The 22,649-nt window shown below is 46.7% G+C and overlaps 2 protein-coding genes across 2 annotated transcripts in view; one reads left to right on the forward strand and one right to left on the reverse strand.

Moving 5' to 3' along the window:
• The first annotated feature begins 1,172 nt into the window (after positions 1 to 1,172).
• On the forward strand, positions 1,173 to 14,269 carry IL13RA2 (interleukin 13 receptor subunit alpha 2). The gene is made up of 9 exons (XM_075162112.1): positions 1,173 to 1,750; positions 5,258 to 5,409; positions 7,552 to 7,705; positions 8,173 to 8,293; positions 10,082 to 10,266; positions 11,388 to 11,545; positions 12,386 to 12,530; positions 13,193 to 13,295; positions 14,221 to 14,269. The coding sequence occupies exons 1-9, from the start codon at positions 1,663 to 1,665 to the stop codon at positions 14,261 to 14,263; spliced, it is 1,149 nt and encodes a 382-aa protein (XP_075018213.1). The 5' UTR covers positions 1,173 to 1,662; the 3' UTR covers positions 14,264 to 14,269.
• A 3,902-nt stretch (positions 14,270 to 18,171) lies between these two features.
• Positions 18,172 to 22,649, reverse strand: part of LOC142087659 (5-hydroxytryptamine receptor 2C-like) — a 107,646-nt gene continuing 103,168 nt past the window's right edge. The window contains exons 8-9 of the transcript XR_012675552.1: positions 22,090 to 22,259; positions 18,172 to 21,841 (exon numbers count right to left, since the gene is read on the reverse strand). The gene's annotated coding sequence lies outside the window, so the exon portion shown is untranslated. The remainder of the gene's footprint in view (positions 21,842 to 22,089; positions 22,260 to 22,649) is intronic.

The raw sequence follows: 22,649 nt of genomic DNA on the forward strand, positions 1-22,649 counted from the left end.
CTGGCTGTGAGTTATAGCTGCTGCTTTTCCCAGCTCTGTAAGCTGGCTCTCCTTATCATTGCATCCTTGTATTGAATTATGAGACCTTTCTGAGGCAGAGACTTATGCACACAGCCAGGTTTGTACTGACACAAGTTTTATGTCGTGTTCGATACATTAAGAAGTAATTCTGGTCATTTCTTCTGACTGGAACTTCTCCGTATGTTCTCATTTCACAGTGAAACAGAGAAATGACTGGTATTGCTTATACTTATGTGATGACTTGGGGAGATTTGATATTAATTTAAATTTAAAATTAACTGTTAAAATTGTTGTGTATTTTTAATTGCTGCCACATGTTGCCAGTACAACCTGTCTTGTCCAGCTCCTCTGAGCCACTTCTTCTTCAAATAATGAGGTTTTTGTTAGCCCCAACCCTCAGATTTCCCAAGGTCCCGCTGACTTAAAGCTCTGACATTCAGTAGACCCCCAATTTCATATTGTCACACCATAGCTGCGGTGCTGAGGAGTAAGCAGCTGTGCCAGACTATGATCTGGGAATTCACCTGTTATAGCCAAGGCTGCATGGACAATGTAAAGTGAATTTGTAATCTGAAAGGAGCTCAGTGATGCATTGCCTATTCACATAGATGTTGCCATGTTCTTATACAAGCAGAGTTCAAGTAGTGGCCTCAAGCTTTCAGAAAGATTGATATCTATATACCTATATCTATATCTAATCTATATGATATCTCTCTCTCTCCCCCCCCATCTCTATCTAATCTCTACCAATACCTGCATCTATATGTAAAAATTAAAGATTTTTTTGTTTTTTTCTTTTTACCTGTAATCCATGTGCTTTCTGGTATAGGGAAGCAGACTGGGCTGGTGTCTCTGTAGGCAGCGATTCCTACACACCTTCAGCATGAAATCCAAAGGAAGGAGAAGCTCCCCCCGGAAACTCTGCTCCTCTCTCCTTCTCAGTCCCCATCTTCACTCCAGCAGCTTGCTCAGGAAGAGAAATTTGTCCTCTTCAAAAATTATCATGACAACTAAGACGACTTCTCACAAGCATATCTACCATTTCTTTTTTCTGGCGGGTGAATTAGAAAGGAAATTCTCTCTCTGCATTTTTTTTTTTCCTTCTTAGTCACCAAATCCTGAAACAGGAAAGCCAAAAGCACTGGTGACAGTTGCATAAGATGGGTCTGTTTTTATTGGATAAAGCGAGGATCAGACGTTCTGTTTTGGTTTTTTTTAATGAAAATGTCATTGATCTGACGCGCTCCCTACAGCAGGCAGGTCAGTCAGTCGGCTGCATCACTCTTTCCACAGAAGATGTGCAGCAGATGGCTTGGTGACTGAAGTAGAGGCTGACATGTCTTTGGAGAATGTGCTTAGCTAGCCAGAAACTATTTCAAATGAAGACAAAGTCATCCATGTGTTGCCATCCCCAAAAGTTACAAATAAAAGTCTTCTGGGAAATGATTAATCAGACTGGTAAATGAGTAAAAAGGCTCTTGTTGTCAGTGCTCACCCTGCAGAGGGAATGCCAGGCCCCACCGACGTGCTGAAGCCTTTCAACTCTGCTTTATTTCTCCAGCCTCCTTGCACGTGTGCCACAGGACCGCTTTTCTGACGCCGCACACCTTCCAGCGTGAACCCCTGACGTCCTACCTCTCAATGGCTCTCCGGCAGCTTTACGCTCTCTCCGTGGCACTGGTGTGGAGCTGCGTGGTGTCCTCCTCCTCCTCCTCATACCACACCACAGGTAAAGCCCGGCGTGCCGTTCGCGTCACTGCTAACGCCTGCTTCACATTAACTCGGGCCCTTTATGAAGTTAGTCCTTCAACCAAAGCTTTTCTTGTGTGTGTGTTACAGCAAGTGGCTGATATATAACCCTGTAATCAATTGTGTAAATATATCGTGTGTTTAGTGGGTATTTTTCTGAGTAACTTCAAAAGGAGCAGAAACTGCCTTTGGTGCACAGTGAATATATTGTTTGATACAGAGTTATCAAATATAGATACCACTTGGATAGATGAATGCTCCTGACCGTGGTCCCAGCTGGACACACTGCTAGGTGTAAGAAAAACAAAGCTTATTTGTAATTGGAGAATAATACTTTCTGCTAAAAAAATACTGCTCTGCAAGCTATCATCCATGGCAATGGCACTTCGAGCACCCTTTGCTTCAAGCCCTTGAGCACCTCTTCGCTGCACAGCACCCGCCAGCCCTTTTGGCCTCCAGTAGCTGGGACTTTGCATCCAAAAGCTTTCCTTCTTCAGAGAGACAGCAAGCAGGTCTGGCCCTCCCTGCCGCAGCTGGTGCACGGTGGAGAGGTGAAAACTTGGCCAGGAGGGCACTGAGAGGCTCCCTGTCCTGCCAGCCAGCACGCACGGAAAGCTGCCAGCCAACACGCCGCCGCCATGCCGAGCAAAGCAGGATTGCCTTTAAAATGGTCTTCTCAAAACACAAAAGTCGCCTGCACCTCTCTGACCAGCACAGAGAGGTGCAAATGTAGAAGATAAGATATGGGAAGCACCTGGCAGGCTGCCATGTTTCCACTGGCAAAATAGGCAGAAAATTGCAAAACCTCCTGCTGCTTGCACCACCTAAGGCACTGCATGGCGCGGGGCACGGCAGCAGGGATGAGCAGGCGGTCCCTCATGAAAGCTGTGGTGTTTGAGTGAGCGTATACGGCAGCCGGGAGCAGGTGGCCATGCGGCACGTCTAGCTGGCACTCACCGCCATGCAAATCAGGTAGAGAAGTTGTTGGAGTTTTTTTTCAAGAAACATTCAGGAGCAGCTTTTCGTCAAGACTGGATAATGAAATGGAGTATTTCTAGTCCTGTGTTCTGTATGAATGGTGTGAGTGAGACTGGTTTGTCATGTAATAGCGTGAAAATGAGAAACTGCAAGAGGCAATGCTGACATTTAAAAAACAATCAAATCCCAGAATGCAAGCCACATCCCAAAAAGAAGCTTTTCCATTCCCTCTGAAATCCAGTCAAAATTTATTTTGCAAGAATTGCTGTTTACAGATGCAGTTGTTTTGAAAAAAATATTACTGTTTTGGTCAAGCTCAGGATGATTTCAGAGCGTTATCATTTCCAGTCAGAAATTCTGTTTTTAACCAATCTAATCCTCTCTTGACAGCTTATCACCAGGCTCATGACAAAGGCTAGTAGCTTTTTGCTTCCCTGTTTGCATAGCTGCAAGGCTCAGCATTTATCCACTCAGGAGGAGCATCCCGAGCGCAGGAGAGTCTAGCTCGCAGCCCTGCCAACAGATCTCCTCGGCCAGCCTGTTATGCAGACTATGCATGCCAGCCACCATAACAGGGTTCGACTCTAGGACATGGCGCTCTGGCGATGTGGAAGCCCTCCTCACGCTGGCCCTGGCGGGCTCTCAGCCTGGGCTGGCCGGTGGGAAGAACACCCCTTCGCCTTCTCCCCCCTCCCTCCTCGGCGCGGCTATAAATGGCCATTCTGGATGAGCCAGTCATTCATTTTTTAGCTCTTCAAGCGCTGTTTCTGCAGACTTGCTGTCCCCCACGCTGATTCTCCCTTTCCTGGAGCCTTTGCACGTTTGCGAAGACCCAGGAGGTGGGTGAGATGCCCTCACCTTGCCCCTGCTCCCACCTCTGATGCTCACCAAGAGCCCAGCTTGAGCACTCTTTGCACAGGCAGAGCTGCCCGTGTGCCGGTTCTCCCTCTGCCTGCGCTGGGAAATCTGTCATCGCATAGCGACACCAGACGCTCGCCTCCTGCGGGAACATGGGGCTGCTGAATACAAGATACTGCACGTGCAAGGCCATGCCCCATCGCCCCTGGAGCTGGAGCAAGCCCACCACCACCCTTTGAAGCCAGGCTGCATTCATGGGACTCACGGTGGGAGGGAGAGCATTTTACTTGTTACACAGAAAATACATAAAATCTAATTTTTCTCCTAATTATTACAGTCTATTGTTCCTTGCCCCAGCACCTCCTAAATACATTGCCATGATATCCTACTTTGCCATGTAACGTAACAACAAATCTCCCATGGAGCTTTACACGCTGGGAAAAGTGGGATCTTAGGACTGCTGCCTGTGGTGTGTTTCATTTGGGAGAGTTTCCTTAGAAGAAATGAATCCTCCAACGATGTTCTCTGCACAATTTCCAAGGAGCACATTGAAGTTTGATTTGTATCACCATCTTCCACTGAAAGATATTCTCAGGGTCTGCTTTCACAATGGATTTATTAAAAAAATAAAAGGAAAAATGGTGTAAATCCTGAGGAAGACATGAAAAAGGTGGCAGAGAAGCCAGTGACCTGGAGGCCAGACTCAGACAGAGAAGTGGTGGCAATGCTGGACTGACACTGCCAGGACATGGGCTCCAAATCACCGTGAAAAAAGTGTATCATGCAGTGAATATGTAGAAACCCAAATAGATAACCTCACCTCTAAAGAGTGGAGAAAAATGACCTTAGATGTTACAAAAATTGACTTTGTTTGAACTAATAAAACTGAATAGCCTTTGTTGTGTGAATGACAGCTCCATCCAGATCTGGGCTTTTAGGAAACACGTCTTAGTACGGAATTCATCTATAATGTATGCTGATTTATTGACATATGGCAGCACCTTACAATATCTTAATAAAAGCCAGATTGGCTGTAAAAGCACATTTTTGTATAGCTGATAGATATCCAAAATAAGAATGATTTTAACTCTCTGCTTTTCTACTTCTGTATGTTTTTTGTCTTGGTTTTTCATTAATCTTTAATACACTTAAAAGGAATATTTAAAGTAATATGGGTGATTTGTGTATGTTACAGTTAAAGAATATAAATTTCCCTGACAGCATGCTGTGATCTGTCATCCTATGTGCTGAACACAATATTTGCAAGGATACTTGTCCTGACAGTTGGTAAATATCATGAGTTAAAAGTAAGCAAATATAGGACTTGAAAGGTCATCCCAGGACAGTAGTTTTGCTTAAAACATCTTGAAAGAGTGTCAAAGATGTGGCATTCTTTGTGCCTTTTCAATGGTCCTTGAGTGTTTTCTCTGAGCATCAGCAAAACCTGTTTTTTGGGGGATGGGCAGGAGTAGAGCTTGTGCATGTTTGTTGAGAATAGGCTATTAAATAGCCAGGGCTCGACCTGGATCAGCAGTGCTTCCCTCCACATCCAGCAGCTGCATTTGTCATCTTCCCAAATTTCACAATGGTTGTTTGTTTTTTTTCTCTGCATCGACACTCTGTTTTACCCCCTGCTTTGTTTTTAATTTAGTTGCTCCCCCACAAGACCTTCACATCACTGATCCTGGACTCTTAGGTTCTCTTGATATAGAGTGGAAACCTCCACCCAATGTACAAACCTTCAATGAATGCACAGTAAAATACAAGTTTGAATACCGCAACACTGGTGACAGAGACTGGAAGGTAAGACAAAGCACAAATTAATCCTCTTAAATCCAGGCTATTGTTCTGCCTTTAGTTCCTGCATAGGTTTATATTTGCATTTCAAGGAGGAGTGGTACCAAGGCAGTTCCAGCTTTCCACGAAAAATCCAGACTGTTCCAGTGGTTTGAATCTTTTGCCAGACGGGAATGTGTTTTGAAATGCAGCAGTCAGAGAAGGGCTATTTCTGTCAGAGGGTGTGGTGCTTGCTGCCAAAAATAATCCAACAATGTCTAGTAGCATTCCTCATTGTAAAAGGCACTACACTTTTTAAAAATTCTTTACGGGGCTTGAACTGAAACTCAGTGTCAACAGGTCCTTAGGGATGCAAAGTGGTGAATAAATAAAAGATTAAATTTCATTAATTACCCTAACATTCTAACATTCCCTTTATCCAGAAGGGTGTTTCTAATTACCATTTAGTTTTGTCTTTTAAATATGGTTGCCTCTAACTCAGATCTATGATAAAATTGTCAGTCTTCTCTTGTTGATGTGTAGCAGGGCAATAGCAGTCAGGCACAGTCCAGGAAGGGTTGTAGGAATATACTGTGGGAGCGCTTAGAAGATGAAAGCTGCTGCAGGGTTAGGACGGTAAATGGAGTGGGGAGAGGAGAAACCCAGCAGTAGGTTGTTTGGTTGGCGCAAGGTACTGAGGAACACATGAAAAATACGCTGAGGATGTCCCCCAACAACCCAAAATACAGATTGATGTCCCGAGAGAAAGGAAGATTTCTTTTGCACAATCCTAAAGCAAGAGTGCGAGAGAGCTTGCCAGCTCAAGAGACCAGGGAGAGAGAGAAGGAGCAGTCACATCGGATTAGCAGTGCTGTGGACCCCAGCCTCTTGCTGTGAATGGTTTCCGCATGTCCTGGACGAGCTGGTCATCCACTTCATCCGCCCGAGGCAGCAAAGCCAAGGCTGCCAGGCTCTGCTCAGCCACCACGCAAAGGGGTTTTGGCCCATCCCATGGGAGCCTGCAGAGGTGGAAGAGTATGGTGCCTCCCACCCTGTTTCAGTTATGGATTGCAATCGCGAGGGCATGGAAAGGTGCTCTTCGACCTGACATTGGTCATGATGCATGTCACACTCCCAGCCATGTAGCAGCGTGCAGCTGTGCAGATTCTTCTATGACGATTTTAATTGGCATTGAAAAAGCACAAAGGAAAAAAGAATGCAGTTTTAAAAAAACACGTCAGAATTCCCTAAATCACAAGTAATAAAAGTGTCTTATACAAGCCAGATCAAAGAAATAGAAAAAAATCACCTTTGGTATCTTGCCAAAACCTTGACCCCAGATAAGGTCACAAAGAAGACTCAGTCTGAAAAAAATCCATGGGACATCAGCAGAAGCAAGAGTCATTGATGTCTGTAGGAAACACATGGCTCAACGCCTCTCTTACATTCTGGGACTGCTGATAAAAAGCCTGATTGTGGGCTGTGCCATTGCAGTTCCCGCTGCAGCACACGTATGCATTTTATGGCACGTTACTTCTGTCCTGCTTGGGCTAACGTGACACCTTCTCTCTCTCGCCATTTGGCGTAACGCTTGCCAACTTATTTTTCCCTTGCGTAAAGTAAGGGGAAGTAAGTCTGAGGGGAAAAAAAAGAAAAACCTTCAGAGGGGGTGCTCAAAAAGTCCCACAAAGGGCTAAGCCCAGCGGCATACGGTGGTGAGCCCGCGCTGCGCTGCCTGGCTGCTGCTCCATCCTTGCAGGGTATGGTTGTGCTTCCCATGGGAACCATCAGTTTCAAGATTTGTTGTTCCTTCTGTTTCTGATTATCTCACGTCACGAACAAGTGCCTTTTATCTGGATTTATGGTAAATCCTCATCAGACCCTCCCCAGCGCTCCTGGCTGGTGGGGATCCCTTGAACCATAGTCTGCTCTGTCTTGTTGTTGCTCGTGTCCTGTGGGGTGGAGGGACTCAAAGCCAGCGAGGCTGGGCAGAGCAGGTGGTACAAGAGCGCTGGAGAAGCACTGGGCAGAAGAAGCAGGACGGAAATGTAAAGAAACATTAAAGCACACAAATGAGCCTACTCGCAGCTGGAGCGGGAGCAATGGCAGCTAATTCTGCAGTCCACTTAGCAACAAAAGAGGTGCTTATAAAGTCTGTCTTTCAACCAGGTTATTTTTACTAGGAAGCTAAAATTCAGAGTTGGATTTGACCTCAGCAGGACTGCTGAAGTGAAGGTACAGACGCTGCTCGAAGGACGGTGTACCGATGACGTGGAGGTACAAAGTGACTGGATTTATGCTACCTTTCAGGTCCCATTGCAAGGTTAGGAGCAGCCTTCCGTACCTGGTGTGGTTTTGCACTTTGCATGAGACTGTTGCATGAACCACTGCTGGCCTGAGGGTTGCTGGATTGATAAGCCATTGCAGGGCTTGTTGAGGTATAAGACATCAGAGCATCTCTGCTTCCACTGTCTGTGGTTGTGGGTACTGGATACTTGGGGCTCATTTCCCTCTGCCCGTACCCTGGCTCTGCTGGGTTGCCCTGCACGAGCTCCACTGCTGAATGAAAAGGTCAGTTATGCATCTTTCTGCTCAAAGCACAGTGAACTGGCTTTTATAGGAAACAGACCACTTGGCAGCAAACCTATCATCTAATAACTGTGACTGGCCGCCTTTTCCTTTTTTCTCTTTCAATTGCAGCACACGATTGTTCGAAGACGTAAAATGATATTTCTGCTGAGCCTGACTGGTACGTTGCTAAATAGTGGTTATTTCCTTCTCATTTGACAGGAAAACACGAATCAGAGGTTCAGAATTTTCACTGCATCTATCATGACTGGGAATACCTCAAGTGCACTTGGCAACCAGGTCTCCTCGCTCCTCGTGGCGTACATTATGGACTATATTATTGGTATGTATCAGCAAAGTAGAAAAACATCCAGGCAGCAATCAGATGAACCTCTCAGGGTACTAAAATGTCATGGTAAATACACTTTTATGGCTGGCAATAATATTACATGATCCACCCAGAATGAGCAGAAATAACGCTCCAAGCAACGTGGCCCTTCTGGCAAGGAATTACCAAATCCTTGCCTCCTTCCTTAAAATCAGGGTCGTGCTGACCTTCTACCAGGAACGCCTTCTCCCTTCCTCCTTTCCCTTTTATTCACTCCACTGTGGAGTACTTTCTGTGTGTTGTCCATCACAAAGCCTGGTGCTTTCCCTTTGCTGAACGTACCTGGATCATTCTGGCTGCACATTTCCCTTGATCACAGTGCGTATATCTCTATATGATAGGATTCAGCAGGAGGTTACCAAGCTCAGTGAACCCTGTACAAAGAGCAGGGCTTTTTGGCAACTAACAGTTTTACTCTTCAAATATATTTTCATAGCCTTAGCACATCTCATACAAGCAAACATGCTGCCAAAAGGTAATAATAATGCATGTTTCTCAGTGTTTCTTTTATACTGCTGCCTAATGATTCTGTTCTGCAAGAAAAACAAAGCTAGACTTAGTGGTTTTGGACAAAGTAAATGCTGTATTTGTGTTTCAATTCCTATGATACTATGGTAAATATGACTAGTTAGGAAATCATTGGGTTTCATGCTTTTGGGCTACATGTAGAAAACCATAGCTGCTTTTTAAAAACAGTTTCCACATAGCTCTTGGAAATAGTCTTCAAAGCAGAAACACTGACTTAAAACCAGTTTGCTAACTACAAAGATCTGCTTGAAGAAAACCATGGAAATTCATGATTCGTTCCTAAAAAAAAAAAAACACAAAAAACCCAACAAACCCCCCCTTATTTAACTGCCTGTAACAAAACCAAGCATTTGGCTCTGGGTCCCATTGTGTGATGAGAATGGGTGGGAACGCAGCCATGGTATCCTTTGATCCCTGTGAGTTAATTTTTATAGCACTACCACATGAAGTTTTTCCCCCAAACATAATGTGCTGTGCAGGGAGACTTTCATTAGGTGTAGAGTACAGGGGCCGGATTCAGCCCTGCCTCAAGGGCACTAATCCAGCAGGAGTCTTAAAAGGTAATATGAAACACCACTTAGTATTTCCAGGACGGGGCCAGCAGCTGAGCTTTGGGGAGTGGCCCCATAGACAGGAGGCAGTTTGACAGGACAGGGTTAGTACATTAGTTGATAACCGGCAAATCCCTTCCTTGCTCCCACCCCTGGGTTTCCACTACATGCTCTACCCGCAATCAGCCCTAGCAGCTCGTTAACACTCATTACATTCATGGCACCTGTCACAAACCGCTGCATTTTGGCTTGGGAGGGGACCTTTCTGCAACTCCAGAGTTGGTGGCTGACGGTGCCGTAAGTGCCCCGTGGGAGGATGGGTGTTACCGTGAGTAGGGGCCAGATCCTGCCCTGGCTCCACTCACACAGTGACACCTTGTGAGGCCTCTTGTGCTCCAGGAAAGGGCTTGGGGAGAGGCTGACACAGCCTACAAACCAACCTGAGAAGCCATCTGTGCATGTTAGTTTGGTTTTTTTCTCCTCCCCACACTTTTCCCATAGCAGGAGTCCAGGTAACTGATGCATAACACTGTGCAAAAGGCAAAGGGTGGATACAGGCGATACTCAAGGCTTAGGTCCAATCTTAAAAAAAAGGCCTTACCCAAGTAGTAACTGCCATTGCTTTGGTTATTTTTTTCTTTCTGTCTTCCTAATACACTGCTAGGTACGAGGGGCTGGACCACGCAGCGCAGTGTGATGACTATATTCAGGATCACGGTATAAACATCGGCTGCATGTTGCAAAATCTGAGCCAGGCAGAATATAAGGATCTGAGCATTTGTGTCAATGGTTCGGCGGCAGCCACTCTGCTACGGCCGTTATACATCACCCTTCGCCTTCACAACCTAGGTAACACTGGCAGGAAAGCAGCAGGGCTCTGGGGACCCGCACGGCCACCACGCACCCAAGGCTCACGTCTTGCACGAGGGGGCTCAAATAAACGCGTGCTTTTGTAGATGGGTGGCTGTAATGTGTCTGGGTGGATTTCACCCTGGAGAAGGGGCTGTGGCATGTGCCACCCAGGGCTTTATTTTCCAGCAGTGTTTGCAGGCGAGCAACACCACTCAGCGCCGACCCTGGAGGGTCAGTGAGGCCTCCAAGTGCTGCGCTCAGCAGCTGGACAACTCGGGACATAAATGGTCTGCTGGGCACATGGCAGAGCAGCTATAGGTTTCTTGGCTCTAGCAGCACCGCCACAGAGGTGGCTTCATTTGCTGCTGCTGGAACTGAAACTGCTGTGCCACTCCTGCAAGCACAGGACAGACCTTTGGGCTTTGCTGTTCAAACCAAGCTAAGGGCTGGGGAGAATTGAGTGCAAGGTGTGATGGGGTCCGCCAGAGCAAAGGTGGATTTCAAACCCGTCAGAGACAGGGAAAGGAAGCAAAGAACAGCATGATTTATAACCCAATACATGTACTTACTTTTTATTATGGGCGCTTACCATGCTGATGCATTTACCCACATATAAATGTCAGGGGGATATTCAGTTAAGCCACTGGGCTAATAAGCGGGATTTCTGGATTCAATTAGTGCTGCCATGTGCTTCATGCGTGGCTTTGGGCATCTGACATAAACCAGAGCCTCTCCTGGGATGCAGAGAGTATGAGGCCAACACTGCTGCGGTGTTTCGCTGCAGGGGCCGAGGCTGCCCTTGCAGCACAGGGAGGGCTGGCCGGCCGCGCTGCGAGGGGAAAGTGCCGAGCACAACGCTCACACCTCAGCGTTTCAAAACCCCTGCACCGCAGCCCAGAGCAAGGACCTTGCCCAGCCCACGTGTCAAGTTAAAATAAACAACCCACCCTCCAGCCTCGGTGACATCCTGCAGCATCGTGGCTGACAGCAACGGGAGCTCAGAAATCCCATCAACGGGAAAAATGGGCAGAGGTTGGCGGTGATTAACTGAATCCTTTCCCACCAGGAGCTGTTTGATCGCACCTTATGGCCTTCTCTCTTTTTGTTCCCCCCGCCAGCAAAGCCCTCGCCCCCAAAGCAGCTGGTGGTTTCCACGTCTGCATCTGAGGAGCTCCATGTGGTGTGGAGCCCGCCGGGTGGTGAAACGCCGCCCCAGTGCCTGGAATACGAGGTTCAGCTGGCAGAAGATGAGGGGGAGGCCAAGGCTACCTGGGCGGTAGGGACAACACACACCGTGCCGCAGGGAGGGGAAGGGGTGGGGGAGCCCTGCCCGATGGCTGGCAGTGGGGAGGCACGCCAGAAAATTAGGGTTCACACCAAGTTGTGAACGGCGTGTTAGCTATGCTGTGCGTGGACTGTGCAGAGACTTTAGCTGGTGCTGCCAGGGGAAAACGCTGACCAGCTGCTCCATTGCACATGTTCCTACTTAACACCCTGACCTCCAGCCACAGCATTTGCTTTAGCAGTAACAGATCCCAGTGCGAGTCTCTGAGCGATCGCTTTCTCTGGCCTCCTGCCTGTTATCTCAGAAAGCTGTCATCACAGAAATTTAAAGGTTGTTGTGGTTTGTTTTCCTGAACATGGTGGCACAAATTGGTCCAATGAAACTATAATTCTAATCTCTCCAAAGAAGTGGCCTGGGACGCAACAGGTCTTTTATGCGTGATGCTTTTTCCTTGTGCATTATCCAGGTGCAGTTTTGATAGCAAAAATGGCAAGAACTAATTAATCATAGGGGACATCTGAAGGACATTTTTTCTTTAATTGCCATATTCTACACATGAATCTTCTTGGCTAATTTAATGAGAGAGTCCATAAATTAACAGGCATAAATGGCAACATACATGATGGCGTCCCCCAGAATGTATGTATTTTCAGTAGATTCATCCCCATAATCATCTTATTGGCATTAGCTGGTCCAAAATTATTATGAAATCATTTAAAACTGCCGAAACATAATCCAAGGGTTCGCAGAGCCTGGAGAGTATGTTCAGAAACATCAGGCCATGCCAGAGAGCTACTCCTTGACATTTGTTCTCTCTGTTTTGTTTCTCAGTCTGTGTCAACCCAAATGGAGACCGCTTTAACAATTTCCAGAGCAAATCAAAGCCGCATTTCATGTGTTCGTGTCAGAGGGAGGACAAATATTTTCTGTGCTGACCACGGCTTTTGGAGTGAGTGGACGCAGGAGTGTTTCTCTGGTATGGAACCCAAAGTAACCAGCGTTTCTTTTACATCCTTTATAAAGCCCATTTGGGACCAAGCGCTGATGGCTGCCATGGGCATCTGCTGGTGTCCAGCACTGGAGGTGGGATCCTGGTTTGGTTACACCCGCAACCTACTCCAGCACAGCCATTCCTACAGCTTTGCATCTCCAGTGCACCTAGCAGGCAAGCCCCAAAATATTAACGGTTCTGCACCTGCACCTTTCCCTGCTGCAGGGGGACAGCTGTGATGGAGGATTGACTGCTTTGCAAGAGAGGGCACGTGGTACTCAGAGTTTCTCCGCAGGGCAGCCTCTTGGCTGCCCTGCACCATGGGTCAGCTCCTTTGCACTCCATAGGCTCTATAGGACTGTCCCTGTGTGCACTGGTTCTGCTGCAAGATGCTGAAGGCAGGGAAGAGGCACATAGCAGTGGCTACATATATGTGCAGGATATATGTTACCCTGAAGGAGTATGTTACCCTATACAGTAATATATACCTGGCATATCTTAAATAATAAATAAAAAAATAAATAAATAAATGTGGGGTAACAAACCTGGACACACTGAGTTTGCATCTAAGCCCAAGATTTGTAAGAGGTAATACAATCTGTTCTGGAAGCTAGCGTTTTCTTATTTGCTGTCATTTATCTTTGCAGTGTCCAGAAAAGAGGACAAGCAGCTATTTATCCTTATTCCAGTCATTCTGAGTTTGTCAAGTAGCCTCATAATATTTATGTTGATCAGCCAGTGCAAGAAAAGGTAAGCACCAAGGCAGCCTGTCCATGCAATGTGCTTTTATGTGGGTGTCTTAGACTACAGTTATAGATGAAACAACATATTAAATACTAAAAGCCAAACATTAACAGATGCTTTAAGACTGGACACCAAACAACAGTTTATTTTCAGGAAACAACCATGTAAGTGTGGCTGTTTCTCGTATGAAATGCCTCACAACAACCCATAAACTCACAGTAGAGACCCAAATCTGCTCATACGAGCCCAGACTGCTTCTGTTAAATGCAGCAAAGTTACTTGCATGCACAGCAGCATAAATAAAGCCATTATCTTGCCCCAAACCGCTCAGGCAGCAGAGATTTGTACTGGTTGTGTTAAAGAAGTGCCATTTTTATGGGCTAAGGCCTCATTCTCTTTGCGCTCCCGTCCCAGTTGTTTGCATTCATGTCAATGATGGCACGTGGGGAAAGCAGATGCAGTGGATGAATTTGCCCGTATCCAAATTATTGGTATTGGTGACATTTTCTTCAGGTCTGAAGGACCACCTAGAGAGAACTGATCCCCTGGTACTGATAACAATTATATTTTCCTTATGACCATATACTGTAAGCAAGTGGGTAGCTTTTCTAATATGCCTTTTGAGGCATCACTGATGAGGGAGAAGTGGCCATAGAAATACCTTCGTGTTGTCCTCAGAGATGAACTAACACCTATTCGGTTGTTGAATGCATGGAGTCTGAGACACACACTCCTTCATCTTTGTTTTGTATCCACCTTTCAAATGTTTTTGTTCGTGAAATTTGAACTAAGTATAGATGCTAGCAAGAAAACGGTGGAAAGCAAATGCTTCCCGCATTGCCACTGGGATGCAGTGATGTGTGACGGAGATGCTGTAGCATGTCCCCAGCTGTCTCTTGGTTCTGGGAATAATAGTCTGTACCCATCTCAGATCCTCAGCAGGAAAGCCATTGCTTGCATCGGTGGGATGCTAACTCTGCTTGTGACTGCTGTACCGCTTGTGTTTGATGGATTGCTCTTAGAACATCATCCCAAGGACAGCCGAGAAGCCCTGAGCTTTCTATAGCCCGCATGGGTCTTCCCTACCTGCTGCCATTTGTGAGGCTGGTTGTTGCAATTCAAGTCCTCAATGGGCCCAGGAAAACATTGGAGGAGTTTTAAACTGGCTCTGGAGCAAGCTCTTTCTGATAACAGGACAAGGGAGAAAAAGAAGGTAGTGGAAACTGCCATGAATAAAGATAACACACTGCTACGTGGGTTTGTCTTTTTTTTAAGGACTCTAGAAATCTGTCAGCACTGAAAGGCGGCACCTCACACAATGCTAGGTACAAATGCCTGCATCTAGTCACTGTACCCAGCTGGCTCTCACCACGTCTTCCTAGTCCCCAAATACTCAGCCTGATGAGAGCATCTAAATGTTAACGTGAGCTCCTTGAGCTATTTATTTCATTAACTGATAAGCCTTATCTGTTGCACACTGAAGTGGGGAGGCCTCAAGAGAAACTTTTGCTGTAAAAAGGCATGATCACAGCTACTGCAAAGGACAGATGCTTCAGAGGAGAAGTGAGGGTTACTCTGGCAAAGGCAGTGTGGGAACTTCTCTAGGAAGTGGGCACTGGTACCAGAATTCAATGAAGCACCCAAGATGTCTCTCAACACCATGTATTCAGCTGATGAAATTGCTGACTGATTTTTAAGGAACCATTCCCTATGATGATGATAAAAAAAATTAAAAAAAACTATTAGCACTAGATGGGACACTCCAAGCCCATTCTGGGTTTTTTTGGTCAAAGAACTAACCACTAAACCCCAGAGGTTTAGTGTGCTTTTGTTTCACCTGAACAACCCAGAAAACATATTTTCTTGCAGGAGCATTTATTCAAAATGGGAATTTCTAGTGAACAGTGGAAGCTCAGAGAGGAAATCAAGTTTGCGTCAATCAGCTATGTAAAGAGCCGTGCTAATCCAATCAGGCACAAAACAACACAGCAAGTGCTGTCTTACACATCCAACTGCGAAATTATTCAATTGCTATCAGCTGCTTCCACTGCTAAATGGGCAACAACCCAATGTTATTTGGGGAGCCACCAAAGGAGGAAAGCACCAGAAAAAAATCGTTTATGCACAGTCTGGAGCAGAAATGAAGTTTCCTGTCTGTTGTTATTTTGATGAGACACAATCTCTGTCTCCTGGGGCTTCTGGCCAGCCAGCCAGGGATGGCTTTACATTTAAAAGTACCTGTGAGCAATGGGCATTAAAATACTGTGTTTTACCTTGATGGAGGTAGCACATGAGAACTGGAGAAGGGAGCTGGACTTGCAAGGCACTGGCTGATCTAACAGAGAAGGTGAAAGGAACCACAAGAGAGGGAAGGAAGCAGGAATAAAGCTGGCTTGGCCCAGAAGCAGCCCCCAGCCCCAGCTCAGGAAGACCTGGCCTGCAGATATCTCCAAAACATGTTCATCAGAGCAATTCAAGGGAATGCATGGTTCATAAAACAGGCCAGATGCAGGAGGCTCGGGACAGCATTTCCTCCTCTGTGCGATGGGAGAAGAGCAGCTCTTTGCTTGGTGCCCTCCCACCAGCCGCAGAGTCCCCCTCCTTCCCTCTCTGGTCTCCAGCAGGATTTTTGCAGCGACAAGGGGCACAGACTTACACCACGGCTGCCCCTGGCCAGCACAGCACAAATGTTTTGCTCTGACTTGCTCTGGAGGCTGGCTGCCTGCGCCTCCCTGCAGAGCGATGGGCATCAGGGCAGGGCAATCTCTGGGAGGACCAAGCCTGGATCTCCTGCTTTGCACGACCAGGATGAGCAGAGGTGCTCGGCCAAGCTCGTTCTAGGGTTTTCGGGTACTGAGGAACTAGAGGACTTTGGCACATGCAGAACTGGGTAGCATTTGGGTTATGGGTTTTCAGAACTGCCACCAGGGCAACAGTTACTGCACTAATAATAGTTGAAACCAGAAAAAGCACTAGAGAAAACTATTGGAAAGAGTCCCACTGAGATTTGCCATTACTGGAAATAATTCCTGGTAGGCCTCTTACATTCTCCCACCCTCTTAAATGGTTTAAACATCTACTAAAACCACGAGTGAACCTCCCCCAGGGGAAAAGCGAGGCAGGCAGCTAGAGCCACCCTGCTGCCCTGGGTACATCTGATGCGATCTCACGCGCTTCACCACGTGGGAACACTGGGCATGGGCATTTGGAGTGGGCCAAATGGTGCGGCAACCCTGACCTGCTGGACAGGTTTAAGCTGGGTTAAAGTTTCTAGTCTAATTTTGTCCAAAAAGAAATAAGAAGGGAAGAAAATTAAAGAGAATGGGCTCAGGTAATAGGTGGCAAAGGAAGAGGTGTTGTACCTCTGCAGCTAGAACTCACCCCAAAAAAGATGAAAGCTATTTCAGTAACCACAAAATATAAAAGTTAGGTTGAAGCCTGCCTAGAAACCTGCCTAGTAACAGAGTGATAAATTAAGTACATCTGCTTATGGTATCTGTATGCTGCAGCTTTATAGGAGTGTTTAGGTAAGGAAAGCTGGGCTTGGCCCTGGTGCAGGGCTCCCCGCTCACCCAACTCACCCCTGCAGAGGGTCCTCGCGGCAGCAGCGGCAAGACACTCCCCACCCGCTTCCTCACCGCAATCACATCTGCAGCATTTGCAAAATTTAATCTTAACAGGTGGACAGCTGCTAGTCCTCCATCCCGAACCTTGCTAGAATTTCAGTAGTATGCTTTTTTCCCCTGTGTTTATAGAATTACACTAATTACGTATTTCTTTCACACAGTATTTGCATTACAGTGGTTTAATTCATTTGCTGTAGTCCATAATTAATATTTTCAGTAAAGCACTTTCAAAATCACTCCTTTGGCATACTCTGCTCTTATTGTTTTCAGCTCATGTCTGGATTCCCCGGTGTTTTTACCATCTTAGCCCCACATGCCTGGGGAGGCATATCTTTGCCGAACATACAAAGAGAACTCCTTTGCATACCCTTGAGTTTAGAGTCTTTTCTCTGTCTTTGACTGATAAGTCTTAGAGCCATTTGTGAAGAAACAACCTTTCCTACGGAGTTTTTTTCCCTAGAGAATGTCAATACTTGTCAAACATATGAAAGCATGATCCTGTGCATGCTGCAGGGAAATGCAAAATCAATTCGCATCTGTCATATTCTAACTGCTTTTGGGAACTAGCAAAACAGAGAAGGTGAATGCCAAGGTCTCTGAACTCACAAAATCTCCCTCCTTCTCTCACTGAGGTCTATTTTCAAGCTGCCAACAAGAGAATAATTTGAAAACCAGTTTACCTTCTGTTTCCCCATTATCCATCCTCATATTTTTTCATTTTTCTGACTGGCCTCTGAATACAAGATTTTGAAGTGTTTCAACCACTATAACCTGCCAATGGCAGAAAGACATAAAGCAAGGCTGGCATCTCTCAGGAGCTCTTCACTCCTCTTGCACTTGAGGAAATGAAAAGGTAGAAGTTGTATCTCACCGGCTGAGGCATCTCTGCTGAAGTTTTCCACCTCGTCCAGGCGCTAGAAACTCCATGGCCACTGGGTGTCAGCATCTGTGCTTGGACGCAGAGGAGGAGGAAAGCAGGCGCAGCATCGCTTCCACCAGAACTCAGTATTTAGTGCATGAAAATTAAATAGAGGGGACAATGGTTCTCTCACTGTAAGATAGATGAGTTTTGTTTCTTTTTGTACTGCTAAGCAGAGAAGTGTCACACCTTTGCTCCATCATTCAGCGCCGGGCTGACTGCTGGGTAACATCAGCCCTTGTGCCTCGTGGCACCGTGACCATGGCCCAGCTCTGCTGCACTGACCGGAGCTGCATCTCCCATAGCGTGTGCCAGCCAAAACCAGCCCCTGCCCCCCTTCCCATGCTCGTGCCATTGAGCACCCACAGAAATACCCCATCAGCTCAAACTGGAGGCTCAGCTGAGCGGGGACTGCACCCTGCTGTATGTCCCTGTCTCACTCTGGCGTCAGGTCCTACATCCCTGAGCCACCACGGGTTTCAGCACCCATCCCAGAGCCACCGTGGGTCTCAGCACCCACCCCAGAGCCTCCGCAGGTCTCAGCACCCATCCCCGAGCCACTGCAGCTCTAGGGAGTACCTAGATTTTAAAAGGACATAAAGCAGCACAGCCCATCTGTGGGCTTCAGCTTCCAGGTGTCGAGGTTTGGGAGTGCAGTGACTAATGATATCATCTAAAAATCTAAAGAGCTTCATGGGCCACGGCAGGTTTGCAGCTCACTGCCTTGTGTGGCAGGGTACATTTGAGAGCACTGTCAAGCTCTTTATGTCTATGTAGAAGCTGAATTTTCTCAGGAGGATCTGTGGTTCTCATAGCTTCAAGGCAAACAAGTAGAACTGATGCATGTGTTTAACATAACAATTTGAGGCAACATATTGTGGCTGAGCTGTCTGAACAGCTGAAACGGCTCTGCAAAGCATCTGTGTCGAGATCCTCTTCCCAGAGTACAGAGAGATAAAACAACCAGCTCAGAAATGATGGCCACCGCAAGTTTCGCACCAAAACCGAGTATTCGCCTCCCTGCCATCCTGGGCTGCTTGCTGGATCCCTGTCGAGATGTACCACCGGACTGCTCTGCTCAGGAAATAAAATGCCATTTCAGCAAGTGTTATGCCACTAGACATATTTCAAAAAAAAAGAAAACTAATTTAAAAATCCTAAGCATGGCCTTGACATTTCCTTTTCTGATGGCTCTGCCCTGGAAACAACCTCAGTGTTTAAACAGGTCTTGCTCCATGGAGAGCTCAGTGCAGGCGCATCCTTAAGCATGGGGGCTTGACAGGCATGGTTGCAGCCCTGCTGCAGTCCCTGACAATGCGTACACTCACCTCCGACAGCAAGGAGAGCCTGTGCAGCACCTGTGCCTTCTCTGAGATACTGAATTAGGCTGCATTGCCCTGCCTTTGCTGGAAGGTGCAAAAGGTCGCCCCAAGTTCCTGCAGCTGCAGTGGGGGGATTTTAGCCATGGTCATCACTGATCATCCGCAAACTACTTTTTTTCTTTCCTTGCCTGGGAAGCTGTGAATGGAGGTGGTAAAGGGACGTCAGACTTTTGGTGTGCTTGGATGCCCCACCTCACCAAAGCACCAGGGACTTGCAGGAGTCATTTTCATTTAGAAAAAAACCCAAGTAATAAATATCAGGGCTTTTTTTACAAACCAGAGAACACCTTCCTTTAACAGAATTCACTTATCTAGATATCTTTATGATTTAAAAACAAATGAAGGTTGGCAGAATGTTCTTCACTGGAATTCACGCAGTGGTAGAGAAAACATGCATACCAAATAGAAACATGGTTCTTGGGAGAGAAAGCTCTATATTTCAAGGCTAAAATCTGTAAACACGTTAGTCCCTCACCATCCAGGCACAGGGTCAGGCTCAGAGCACTGAAGAGTTATTTATCTGCCCACATTTGGAAAGAAAGGTTGCACTGGAACATACGCCAGATAAACCTAAGATGCCAAATGCCCCGTGTGAACATGTGCGCCTCTAAGTGTCCAACCGTCCTCAGCTCCATCCTGCTTTGGATCTGCTGTCGATCCTGTCAGCCTGTGTGCCGACTGTTGTGGCAGTCCACAGCAAGCCTTTTCTGCCAGTCTGCTTGTGCAAAACCTGATCTTTACAAGAATTGCAGCCTCCCGGCCACCCTTGAATATGTCAACCTCCCCTCCCCAAGCCCCCCTCCCTGCGTGGCCATGACACACAAGTGCAGCTTCAGTAACAGCAAACAGATGCAAAGAGTGTATTAAACCATCCAGTGCATACAGCCTTCTCCATGGAATGGCTGCAGAAAATCTACACAGAAGAAACCAGCAACAACAGATGCAGGTTGCCATCCTGCCTCTAGGTACCTGAACATCCTTTGCACCCTCACAGGGTCTGACCGCAGAGCCGGGGCCACCCAGGGAGCCTGGGAGAGCCACTGTGCCACCGAGAGGTCCCCATCTGATGCATAAAGCCCAGCAGAGGATAGTCCTTGCCTTTTATCTGATGATGTTCCAGCTCTTAACTGTTGAACTGGAAATACGTCCCAACCTTTGGGACTGTCAAATTGGTCTTGGCTGGTAGCTGCCCAGAAGTTTGTGCCCATGCTGCCAATTTATTTAGAAACACTCACACTGAGAAAACAATAACCTTGCTGCCTGCCAGGTTCAGCTGAGTCCACTTTTAACAACAGAGAGCTTAAAAGGCCAACACCACAATTTATTTTACTGAAGCAAAAGCATGAAGTTCCTGGCTGCACAGTTGGAAACGCAGCGACAAAGAAAAGCATTAGAAAAGTCAGACAGTGCAAGCACAAAGCAGGCTTTCAGCTCTTAAAGCTGCTCACCAGCATTTTCTCAACTACACCCGTTAATGGCAGCCCAACAGGACATTACCTCAATGCTGCAGCTCTCCAGAGCAGACTGAGACTGGCTCCAATAATACTCAATGTACATGAAAATGCTGTTATGGGTAAATAAAACTTACTTACGTGACTGCATGCAGTCAGGCTTGGGCTAGCCAAGCTGGTTGCTTCTGGATGCTTCTGAGAATGCAAATGAAATATTGCTTCATACAATTTGGGGCTGGCTCAGGGCTGGGAACACACAGCCTTCACGATCCCTTGACTTCACGTTGTCCTACTTGCGGGAGGTGCGCTGACTTGGCATGGCCTTGCCTGCCTTTCTCCAAAATTGTGGCATTTTTTGTGGCTTTGCTAGGACTTGGAAGGACCATAGCACAAAAACAGTGTTCTTGCTTCAAGATGTTTGTTCCTTCTACACTTTAGGACATGTCGCTGGGGAGGTCAGAGGTGCTGCCATGCAGATGGCTGCCTTGGTGCCTGAGCTCTGACAGCCGGGAGGCTGAGGACATAAGGGCTGAGTTGGGCCCTCCCGCCATATCCCTATAGCATAAATTCCTGCATGAATGCAAGAGAGCCCTCAATAAGTTTTTCAGTTGCTGTTACTGCTGCCTCACTAGAAATTGCAGTCCCAGACCTGGAATACTCCTCTTATGAGAAACCTGCTTCCAATTCCTAGTTTATTTCTGGCCCTTTTTGTATGCCAATGCTTCCCTCTAGCCTAAATAGCTCCTCTCCCTCCTTAGTCAGAACAAGCACTCCCTGATGTCCTGATGGAGAGCTTTCTTCACCCATCTTTCGCTGCTAGGAGGAACAAGCCAAGCTTTCTACTCTCTTCTCATAAAAAGGGCTCTCTATGCCCCTGCCTGTGGACTTGTGTGCCCCCACCATGCCTATCACCGGGGCTGCTGCTCAGGCCCAACACACAGTCCTGTCTATTTTTTAAAGCAGAAGTGCCAACTAACTACAGCGCAACAGGCAATCACATTAATTTACCCTCAAGGAGTAAAGATCTGGCTAAGGAAAAATACCGTTTGTTCACCATGGTCTGCTGCATTACCTGCTTTTTTGCATGGAGTCAGTAACGCATCCCACCGCTTTGCTAAATGCCATCATAGGACAGCCTGGTAGAGGAAACAGGCAGTTTTCTCTTCAGCAACACCTAGGAAAGGTGCAATATAGACCAAATGCTCATTTGAGGGTTAGCCCACCTGTGTGCCAGCCTTGTGGCTGCACTGCAAAAAGAAGGGGGGGTACTTAGCTGAGGGAGTTAAACATTGCCATGGCTTCACGGGTGAGTCACTGTGACCCATGATCCTCTCTGAAGACATTTTGGGACATGAACTATTGGTGCCTATAGGGGAGGAACCCCCAACACAGCTGAGATCTCTGCCAGGCATTTGCACTTACCTGTTGCTTTGAGCAGTATCATGATCTTTGGGAAATGTGGGCTCCGCAGGAGGGGCACCTTCCCAAAAAGTTGCAGAAGAGCCGTTCTAGTCTTCAGCCAGGGAAAAGGACCCTGGTTAAAATCTTCAGTGGCTTTGATGAGCATCCATCACCAGCACCCACCTGTTCTTCTGCAGGAGGACACACTAACATCAGCAGCACACACGAATGCAACCAGGCAGTGGTCTGACAGGCACCAGCCTACAGATCGTTTTTAGTGTTATCAGCAATTTAAATAACTCAAAATGCCACAATTAGATCCTATTAAAAACATACGTTGGATAATTAGGCTGTATTTTAATTAAACAATTTATCCAATTTGTTGAACTAATTATGATTCAAGCATAGGAAAGTTCAGAACAGTGGATTTAACATGCCCCTATGTAATGCTGCATGATTCATTTTTCAAGTCCTAATTGTGCCTAACACCTAATTGTTGGTAGCCCACTGGAGTGACAGTGCAGCAGCCGTTGTCCCATGTCCCCCAGCTGCTGGGGAAATTGTATTTATATGCTAAGGGA

This window comes from Calonectris borealis, chromosome 13, assembly GCF_964195595.1.
Source record: "Calonectris borealis chromosome 13, bCalBor7.hap1.2, whole genome shotgun sequence".
In the NCBI taxonomy this organism is placed as follows: domain Eukaryota; kingdom Metazoa; phylum Chordata; class Aves; order Procellariiformes; family Procellariidae; genus Calonectris; species Calonectris borealis.